At 49.2% G+C, this 10,869-nt stretch overlaps 1 protein-coding gene across 1 annotated transcript in view; it reads right to left on the bottom strand.

Annotated features, from left to right (window-relative positions):
* MUC4 (mucin 4, cell surface associated) overlaps positions 1–10,869 on the bottom strand; it is an 88,798-nt gene that overhangs the window by 43,791 nt on the left and 34,138 nt on the right. Inside the window, exon 2 of the mRNA XM_011978732.1 lies at positions 579–773. Within this exon, the coding sequence (XP_011834122.1) occupies positions 579–773 (195 nt within the window). The remainder of the gene's footprint in view (positions 1–578; positions 774–10,869) is intronic.

The following is a 10,869-nucleotide window of genomic DNA, read 5'->3' as shown; positions in this document are numbered from 1 at the left end:
CACATCTGGCCGCTGCAGGCACCACTTGTTAAATGCCATTTGTACAATGCAAAACAGTCCTCCCTGGCTCTCCTTACCTACAGGATTGCATGCTGGCCGCACTTTTTGCTCCTCTTGTTCTCATTTTCAGCCACCCCAAATGATTCGGGGATCCACTCCCCATGCAGCACCGGGTCCACTTTCCACGGCCATACCTTCCGCACTTTTGTTCCAGCTGTTCCCGCCCTCCTCCCTGTCCCTCCTCTCTGCCCGGGGTGCTCTCCATCCCCCGGCTCTGCCTTCCTTAGGGCTTTCCATTGTGTGTGCTTAGACCCTGGCATGAGTCCTCTAACCGCCTCTACCAGACAGTCCATCTGTCCCTTGCTGAATGGCACCAGGGTCATTTCTCTGTCTCCAGTCCCTGGCCCAGTGCCATGCACAAAGCCAGCCCTCAGCAGCGACTCTGATGCTGTGTCCCTGTCCTCACTAAGGCCTTGCCGACCCAAAAGAGCAGAGACTGTGGGAAGCAGGCTGAGAGGGAGCCATCAGTTACGTCACCGCTCAAAACGCACATGTCTCACCTGTACGGCCTCACTCACCTTTCTCAGGCTGGACCGGGACGGGGGCGGGGGCGGCTGTGGAGCGGGTGTGCATGGCAGTGCTGGGAGTGGCAGAGGTGGAGGCCTGGGAGGTGGTCGGGGGGGATGGGGCTGTGGCGGTCTTGGAGGTTGCTGGGGGTAGTGATGTGACTCGGCCACTCTCGCTGCCTGTCTTCACTGAGGTTGTCGTCATTCCTGGACACGTGAAAAGAGAAGGCAGGGGTGGTTCTTACAGTAAGAGAACAGCAGAGTCAAAGAGATTCAAAGAAATCAGGAGCTGGAAGAGAGAGCTGGAAACTCCTTGTCTGTCCACTGGTCATATCCAAACCACTCTCAATATCAGCGGTTTTCGACTGGGGCAGAGAGTGGGGTGAGCCTGTCACCCACCACACCCATCACCTCCTCCTCTGTGGGACCTGACTCAGTCCCACCAGATAATGTGAATGCGCCAGTGTTCTCAAGTACTCGTTAGGCTGAATTCAGCCAAGGGGGCCACTGGGAGAGACGAAGACAAGGCAGATGGCAGCTACCTGATGTTTCCGTCTTCAGAGGGGAGCCCGAGGATACTGTGGATGCTGAGGATGCGCTGCTGACGGCAAGAGGGGTGGCATGACCTGTGAGTAGGGTGGTGGAGTTCGACGTGACAGCAGGGCCAGGGAATGCTGGAGAGAATGGAGAGTGACTGCTGGAAGGAGAGAAAGTCAGTGTGGTCTGAGCTGTGTTCATGTCACTGGAGGAAGCTGAGTCTCTGGATGGCTGTGGAGTGGGAAATGTGTTCTTAGGATACTTAGATGCTGAAGAAGCTTCCAGAGTGGTCTGGATTGACAGGTAGGTGGTAGGGGAGAATGACGAGGTTGGCGTAGAATTCATTGTGCCACTATGATTGCTTGTAGAACTCTTGTGCGTGGACCTTATCATGGGGTTGGGTGTGGGGGTCACCCTTTTAGTAGCTTCCGGGTGCTCAGGGCTGGGCGTGCTTGAGATGCCCACTGACGATGCAGGCACCCGCGTGGTAATTGTTAAGGCGTTGTTACCAGAATGTAACGGGGTAAAGACCGCTGCGGGTACGGTCTCATGGATGACTGAGCTCCTGCTTGTGGTCAGAACACCCTCACTGGTGGACACAACTGTGGAAGGAGAATGAGAGGCGCCATCACTCAGGGTGCTGGAACTGACCTTAGGTGGCCCTTCCGTGGTCCCAGGTGATGAGGTTGGCACTGTTGTCTGGGTGCCATGGCTGTTGCTGACGAGGGCCATGTTGAAGGTTGTACCAGACCCTGAAGGTGACAGAGTGTGGGTCTCGGTTTGTGGAAATGTGAGCCCACTGGATGTGATCGAAGGAGGTGTGGGTGTGACTGTTGAGAAAGTGTCAGTCGCCTGGGACACCAGGCTGATGGTGTCAGACCCTCTGCTGGTTCCTGTCCTCTGAGTCTGCGCCATCCGGGAAATGGCGGCCGTCTCCTGAGGAGAGGCACTGGGAGAAGTTGGGCTTGACTGTCCTGTCGGTCTCCCTGCAGTGGAGGCCTCAGAGAGGGTGACAGGAAAGGTGCTGGGGACAATCGCAGACACCATTCCTGTGCTTACTGGGGTGGCATCATGACTGGCTGAGGCAGATAGCAATTCGGTTGTTGACTGGGTTGTGTGACTGTCCCTGGAGGGGTTTGGCGAGAACCATGTGGTCTCTCCTGTGATGGATATTCCTTCGCTTCCTGAAGGTGTTGTGCTGCTCGCCCTGGATGAGGAAGGGGTAGCTGTGCCATCTGAGGTGGTGCCCGACCCTGAGGAGGCCGGTTCACTGGTCTGTGTTTCTCCAGAGGCCTCTGTGCCTTCAGCCTGGTGGGTTTGGGTCATGGCTGCTGCTGTGTCAGGTGAGGTGCTGGCAGAGGCTGATGTCCATCGTCCTTCTGGGACCCCTGGTGTTGACACTACACCAGGAAGGGCACCTGTTATGGAAAGTGATGCGCCTCCTGAGGGCGCCAGGGTGGAGTCAGGGCTGCTGGGTGCCGCCTGCAGTACTGTGGTTGGGGCCTGGGTTGTGTGACCATCCCCAGTGGGAGGTGGGGCAAAGGTTGTCGCTGCACTTATGGTAGGTGCGTCCTGAGGAGCAATTTCTGAGGGTGAGTGCCCACTGGCTATGAAGGAAGAGCCTGGGGTGGTGACTGTCTTGGTGTCAGTCACAGGGGAGATGGACCTTGTGGTTTGGGATTCTTGTGTGGTCTGCGGGGCTTGAGTGTGACCTCTCTGGGAAACAGCCAGTGATTCCTGAGGAGAGGTGTTTGTGGAATGTATTGTTGAATGATTTGTTGATGGTACCATTGTAATTTGTTGTGATGTGTGTCCATCCAGCATAGGTGAAGAAGATGGGGATGTGGCCGTATTTATCATCTGAGTCACACTGTAGCTTGGGCTGTTGATAGGAACCTCTCCAGTGGTCCCCGTTTCTTGTGTCCATTGTGTCTGGGCACCTGCCCCTGTTGTTTCCAGGAGAGTTGTGCTGTGGGAGGGATGTGTGGTGGGCTGTCCTGATTCCCCTATTGTTGAGACCTCAGAGGGGACCCTTGGAATAGTGCCAGCTGTCCCTGGCACTATTGGACTTCCTGTGACAAGCCTAGTGGCAGCACCTGTTGGTGTTGAGGGCAGTTCTTTTGGTGAGCGAGTTGTGCGGTCTTCACTGGAGAATGAGAAAGGCCATGTTATGGTTTCATGTGGAGGAAATGTCTCATGAGACACACCTGGAGAGACTGAACTCCTCTCATGAGGCCATCCTATGGTCTCTGCTTCTTCACTCTGCTGGGTGTGGAAAGCTGTGGATATTTTTGGAGGTAAAGAACTGGGGGAGAGTGCTGTTGACAGTGTGTCTGACAACCATATGGTTGAAACTCTAGAAGTAATTGCAGAAATGGTTCCCCTTACAGGTAGTGATATTTCCTCTGTGTTTCCAAGAGTAGAGTCTCTGGAGGTGGGCATTCTGAACACCTCTGATGTCACCAGGAATGTGTTGCTGACACTGGAAGGGGATGAAGTGGTTGTTTCACCAGAAGGGAATGTCTCCTGAGAAACTGTTCCACTTGGGTTGAATCCACTTGGTGAGGATAAAACAGCTGATGATGTAACCGGTGTGAGGGTGTTGATTTGAGATACTCTGGTGGTCTCTATGCTCTGAGTCTGGTGGTTCTGCAAAGAATCTGATGTGTCTTGCGTAGAGGTCCTTAAGGAAATTGTTCGTGATTGTCCTTCTGGTTCAGCTCCTACTGAGACTGCTGAGGTCACTGGAGTAGAACTTTCAGTTCCTGGTGTTGATGTCTCTTCTGTGTTTCCAAGAGTGGAGTCTGTGGAGGTTGTCATTGTTATAGTCTTTGATGTCATCATGAGTGTGTTGGTGACACTAGAGGAAAATGATGTGGTCATTTCATCTGGAGGAGATGTCTTCTGAGAAACAGCCTCCGTCACATTGAGTACACTTGGGGAAGAGGGAAGAGCTGATGTCATCATTTGTGTGAGGGTGTCAGTTTGAGCTTCACTGGTGATCTCTGTGCTCTGAGACTGGTGGTTCTGAGAAAAACCTGTTGTGTCCTGAGTAGAAGTCCTTGAGGATGTTGCTGGTAATTGTCCTTCTGGCTCAGCTGTTATTGAGGCTGCTGAAGTGACTGGCATAAGACTTCTTGTAACAGGTACTGATGTCTCCCCTGTGTTTCCAAGAGTGGAGTCTGTGGAGGTTGTCGTTGTTATCTTCTTTGATGTCATCATGGGTGTGTTTGTGACACTAACGAGGGATGAGGTAGTTGTTTCACCTGGAGGAAATGTCTTCTGAGAAATAGTCCCTTTCACATTGTGTACACTTGGGGAGAAGGAAGGAATTGATGTGGTTCTCTGTGTAAGAGTGCTGGTTTGAGATTCTTTGGTGGTCTCAGTGCTCTGAGTCTGGTGGTTCTGCGAAGAAGCTGATGTGTCCTGGATAGAAGTTCTTGAGGACGTTGTTCGTGATTGTCCTTCCAGTTCAGCTGTTATTGAGACTGCTGAGATCGCTGGGGTAGAACTTTCAGTTCCTGGTGTTGATGTCTCTTCTGTGTTTCCAAGAGTGGAGTCTGTGGAGGTTGTCATTGCTATAGTCTCTGATGTCATCATGAGCGTGTTGGTGACACTGGAGGGAAATGATGTGGTCATTTCATCTGCAGGAGACGTCTTTTGAGAAACAGTCTCCGTCCCATTGAGTGCACTCGGGGAAGAGGAAAGAGTTGATGTCATCATCTGTGTGAGAGTGCTGGTTTGAGCTTCGCTGGTGGTCTCTGTGCGCTGAGACTGGTGGTTCTGAGAAGAAGCTGATATATCCTGGGTAGAGGTCCTTGAGGAAGGTGCTGTTGATTGTCCTTCTGGTTCAACTGGTATGGATGCTGCTGAGGGGGCTGGAGCAGGACTTTTAGTTCCAGGTGTTGACATCTCCTCAGTGTTACTAAAAGTGAATTCTGTAAAGGTTGTCATTGTCATAAACTTTGATGTCATTATGGGTGTGCTGGTGACACTGGAGGGAGATGGGGTGGTCATTTCATCTGCAGCGGATGTCTCCTGAGAAACAGTCTCTGTGACATTGAGTACACTTGGGGAAGAGGAAAGTGTTGATGTGGATCTCTGTGTGAGGGTGCCAGTTTCAGCTTCGCCTGTGGTCTCCGTGCTCTGAGACTGGTGGTTCTGAGGAGAACTTGATGTGTCCTGAGTAGAGGTCCTCAGAGAAGTTGCTGATGATTGTCCTTCTGGCTCGGCTGTTATTGAGGCTCCTGAGGTGACTTGGGTAGAACTTTCAGTTCCTGGTGTTGATGTCTCCACTATGTTTCCAAGAGTGGACTCTATAAAGGTTGTCATTGTTATAGTCTTTGATGTCATCCTGGGTGTGTTGGTGACACTGGATGGAAATGATGTGGTCATTTCATCTGGAAGGGATGTCTCCCAAGAAACAGTCTCTGTCACATTCAGTACACTTGAGGAGGATGAAAGAGTTGATGTTATCATCTGTATGAGGGTGCCAGTTTGAGCTTTGCTGGTGGTCTCTATGCTCTGAGTCTGGTGGTTCTGAGAAGAAGCTGATGTGTCTTGCGTAGAGGTCCTCGAGGACGTTGTTTGTGATTGTCCTTCCAGTTCAGCTGTTATTGAGACTGCTGAGGTCACTGGGGTAGAACTTTCAGTTCCTGGTGTTGATGTCTCCTCAGTGTTACTAAAAATGGATTCTGTAAAGGTTGTCATTGTCATAACCTTTGATGTCATCATGGGTGTGCTGGTGACACTGGAGGGAGATGGGGTGGTCATTTCATCTGCAGGGGATGTCTCCTGAGAAGCAGTCTCTGTGACATTGAGTACACTTGGGGAAGAGGAAAGTGTTGATGTGGATCTCTGTGTGAGGGTGCCGGTTTCAGCTTCGCTTGTGGTCTCCGTGCTCTGAGACTGGTGGTTCTGAGAAAAAGCTGATGTGTCCTGAGTAGAGGTCCTCAGAGAAGTTGCTGATTGTCCTTCTGGCTCAGCTGTTATTGAGACTGCTGATGTGACTGGCATCAGACTTCCAGTAAGCGGTGTTGATGTCTCCCCTGTGTTTCCAAGGCTGGAGTCTGTGGAGGTTGTCATTGTTATAACCTTGGATGTCATCACGGGTGTGTCACTGGAGGGTGATGAGGTGGTCGTATCACCTGGAGGAGATGTCTCCTGAGAAACAGTCCATGTCACGTTACGTAATGTTGGGGAGTAAGAAAGAGTGGATGTGGGCATCTGTGTGAGGGTACTGGTTTGAGATTCTCTGGTGGTCTCCATGCTCTGAGTCTGGTGGTTCTGAGAAAAACCTGTTGTGTCCAGGGAAGAGGTCATTGAGGAAGTTGCTGGTGATTGTCCTTGTGGCTCAGCTGTCATTGACGCGGCTGAGGTGACTGACCTATGACTTCCAGTAAGCGGTGTTGATGTCTCCACTGTGTTTCCAAGAGTGGAGTCTGTGGAGGTTGTCACTGTTATCATCTTTGATGTCATCATGGATGTGTCCGTGACACTGGAGAGGAATGAGGCAGTTGTTTCACCCGGAGGAGATGTGTCCTGAGAAACAGTTGCTGTCATATTGTGTACACTTGGGGAGGATGGAAGAGGTAATGTGGACATCTCTGTGAGGGTGCTGGTTTGAGACTCTCTGGTGGTGTCTGTGCTCTGTGTCTGGTGGTTCTGCGAAGAAGCTGATGTGTCCTGGATAGAAGTCCTTGAGGACGTTGTTTGTGATTGTCCTTCCAGTTCAGCTGTTATTGAGACTGCTGAGGTCACTGGGGTAGAACTTTCAGTTCCTGGTGTTGATGTCTCTTCTGTGTTGCCAAGAGTGGAGTCTGTGGAGGTTGTCGTTGTTATAGTCTTTGATGTCATCATGAGCGTGTTGGTGACACTGGAGAGAAATGATGTGGACATTTCATCTGGAGGAGACGTCTTTTGAGAAACAGTCTCCATCCCATTGAGTACACTTGGGGAAGAGGAAAGAGTTGATGTCATCATCTGTGTGAGAGTGCTGGTTTGAGCTTCGCTGGTGGTCTCTGTGCTCTGAGACTGGTGGTTCTGAGAAGAAGCTGATATATCCTGGGTAGAGGTCCTTGAGGAAGGTGCTGCTGATTGTCCTTCTAGTTCAGCTGTGATGGACGCTGCTGAGGGGACTGGTGTAGGACTTTTAGTTCCAGGTGTCGATGTCTCCTCAGTGTTATTAAAAATGGATTCTGTAAAGTTTGTCATTGTCATAACCTTTGATGTCATCATGGGTGTGCTGGTGACACTGGAGGGAGATGGGGTGGTCATTTCATCTGCAGGGGATGTCTCCTGAGAAGCAGTCTCTGTGACATTGAGTACACTTGGGGAAGAGGAAAGTGTTGATGTGGATCTCTGTGTGAGGGTGCCGGTTTCAGCTTCGCTTGTGGTCTCCGTGCTCTGAGACTGGTGGTTCTGAGAAGAAGCTGATATGTCCTGGGTAGAGATCCTTGAGGAAGGTGCTGTTGATTGTCCCGTTGGCTCATCTGTTATGGACTCTACTGAGGATACTTGAGTAGGACTTTTAGTTCCAGGTGTTGATGTCTCCTCTGTGTTTCCAAGAATGGAGTCTGTAGATGTTGTCATTGGGGGTGTGTTGCTGAAACTGGAGGGGGATGAGGTGGTTGTTTCACCTGGAGGAGTTGCCTCTTGGGAAACAGTCCCTGTCACATTGTGTGTACTTGGAGAGAAGGAAAGAGTTGATGTCGTCATCTGTGTGAGAGTGCTGATTTGAGATTTTCTGGTGGTCTGCATGCTGTGAGTTCGGTGGTTCTGGGAAAAAGCTGATTTCTCCTCAATAGATGTCCTCAGCAAAGCTGCAGTTGATTGTCCATTTGTCTCAGCTGTTATGGAGGCTGCTGAGGCCAGTGGGGAAGGACTTTTAGTTCCCAGTGTTGATGTCTCCTCTGTGTTTCCAAGAGTGGAGTCTATGGATGTTGTCATCACGGGTGTGTTGCTGAAACTCGAGGGGTATGAGGTCATTGTTTTACCTGGAGTAGATGTCTCCTGAGAAACAGTCTCTGTCACATTGTGTACACTTGGGGAGGATGAAAAAGTTAATGTGGCCATCTGTGTGAGGGTGCCAGTTTCATATTCTCTGGTGGTCTCCATGCTCTTAGTCTGGTGGTTCTGAGATGAAGCTGATATGTCCTGATTAGAGGTCCTTGAAGAAGTGGCAGTTGATTGTCCCTCGAGTGTCACTGCTGCTGAGCCTACTGAGATGACTGCGGCAGGAGTTTTACTTCCAGTTGTTGATGTTTCCCCTGTGGTTCCCGGAATGGAGTCTGTGGACATTTTCATTGTTTGCACCTGTGATGTCATCAGGAATGTGTTGCTCACACTGGAATGGGGTGAGGTGGTTGTTTCACCTGAAGGGGATGTCTTGTGAGGAATGCTCTTCGTAGAAACACGGCTACTTGGAGTGGTTGAGGGAAGCGGTGTTGTCACATTACTATTTTCTTTAAATAGAAGACAGAAAAACATCGTGAGACTTGAGAGTTTAAGCTCAGTGAAGTTGAAGCTCTTATTACAATGATGAGTGTAGTGTTTATTTATTTAACCAGAGCTAAGGTTTTTGCCCACATATGCAGGCACCTACTGATAGTGAATACTGCAATAAATAACACTTGCCAACATCTTGTCGCCATTGTGTTTGCCTCCAAAGATTGTTTTGTTTTGTTTTTTGAGACAGCATCTTGCTCTGCCACTCAGGCTGGAGGGCAGTGGCACACTCAGGGCTCTCTGCAGCCTCGACCTATAGGACTCAAGCAATCCTCTCACCTCAGCCTTCCAAGTAGCTAGGACCACAAGCATGCACCATTATGCCCAGCTAATTCTTTTTTTGTGTGGAGATGAGGTCTTGCTATGTTGTCCAGGTTGGTCTTGAACTCCTGGGCACAAGGGATCCTCCCGCCTCAGCCTCCCAAAGTTCTGGGATTAGAGCCATGACCCACTGTTTCCGGCCTATTCTGGAAGAACTATAATGGAATTACTGATTGAGTGCACCTTCTACTTTCCCCATATAAAGCCTAAAAGCCGAGATTCACGTGTTTTAGTCTCACAACAATGTTTAATTAAAATGCATGTACGTTAAGCATTTAAAAAAATCAAATCACCCTTATGTCCTATACACGTATTTTTCAAACACTCCCTAGTAGATGTGTAGCCTTCTTCCTTTTCATCATCTTCTTTGCTTCTCCTTAGTCTTGTGCTGACTCTTGTCAGTTTTTCTGCTCAACCCATCTCCTAATCCCATCCCCTTAAATTTCTTACTTGTGATTCTCTTTTTCTCCCTCCTCTCTCTCTGTTTCCCATCTGAAAAGCCCAGGAACCTTGCTGCCCCAGCAGGACAGGGAGAGGGAAAATGCTGTGAGCTTTATACATGAATGCGCTGCCTGCCTGAATCTATGTCCTACTGGCATTTGCTCAAACAGCTTTGTTCATTCTACATAAAGTAATTGAGAGCACATGCCCAATGATACAAGAAAACTGATGAAGACCCAAATGAGAGTGACACTCCCTCTTTTCTGGAATAATGGTATTTTTGTGGGGGGAGGTGGGGCAGAAGAGTCCCTGCCTTATACTCACACATGTAATTATTTTAATTTCATTTTGGTTTCCCTGTAGATGGTCTTTGCACATCTCTTTGGCGCTTATTGGTTCCCTCTACTTACAATCCAGAACTTGGATCCCTTTTTCTTTTTAACTGGAGTGAAAGTGAATTCTATTCTGTTTTCAAAATCATGTGGGGAGATGGCGGCCGAGCTCAGCGCAAACCTTGCTGAGCAGCTTCTCAGGGTGCCCCCCCTTATCATAGCCAGCAGGGCCAATGGAACGGCGAGGCCCAGAAGTCACAGGCACCATGGCCCAAGGTACTTTCCAGAATCCAGAAATTGTTTTCATGTTAATTTCTTTTACAATTAGAAGAAGGAAAAAAAAAAAACCGGTAATAATGAATTCAGCCTTGATTGCTAGTCTTTGCAGTCATAACATAATTTTTAATGTTTTTCTTTTACAGAAGGAGGGGCCCAGGAAGATATGTGTGTAGGGCCTGTGAAAGTCAAAAGGTGGCCCTTTTGGCAGATGGTCTTAACAAGAGTCTAGGCACATTGATAAGGACATAGGCACAATAGAGATTCATTGATGACAATCTCATTTCATTTTATATTTTACATTAGACTGGGCAGTTTGTATCAAAGTTTTCCGCAAAATGTTTACCTTCCAAAAAGTAAAATGTTCATTAAAAAACAGCAGAGCTGGTTGGGTGCCATGGCTCATGCCTGTAATCCCAGCACTTGGGGAGGCTGAGGTGGGTGGACCGCCTGAGTCTAGGAGTTTGGGACAAGCATAGGCAACATGATGAAACCCCATCTCTACCGAAAAAATACAAAGATTATCTGGGCATGGTTGTGCTTGCCTGTGGTCCCAGCTACTAGGGAGGCTGAGGTGGGAGGATGGCTTGAGCCCAGGAGGCAGAGGATGCAGTGAACTGAGATTGCGCCAGCGCACTCCAGCCTGAGCGACAAAGTCAGACCTTGTCTCAAAAAAAAAAAAAAGAAAAGCCCAATAACAAAGCTATTTCTTATGTTGATGCTAAAATTCTTTCACATTGGGTTATTACGATGCAACAATAAACTCAATTTCAAGAGATTTGTGGTATTTGGTGATTGATTGAAAACCCTTTTTCCATGTATCAGGAGGTGTTGTCCCCTTAGGGAACATGAACATCAAGGCTAGGGCACTGCTCCTTCTTTGAACAGAG

Source organism: Mandrillus leucophaeus, unplaced genomic scaffold (assembly GCF_000951045.1).
Source record: "Mandrillus leucophaeus isolate KB7577 unplaced genomic scaffold, Mleu.le_1.0 Scaffold199, whole genome shotgun sequence".
In the NCBI taxonomy this organism is placed as follows: Eukaryota; Metazoa; Chordata; class Mammalia; order Primates; family Cercopithecidae; genus Mandrillus; species Mandrillus leucophaeus.
This window is presented reverse-complemented; position numbering and strand designations above follow the sequence as displayed.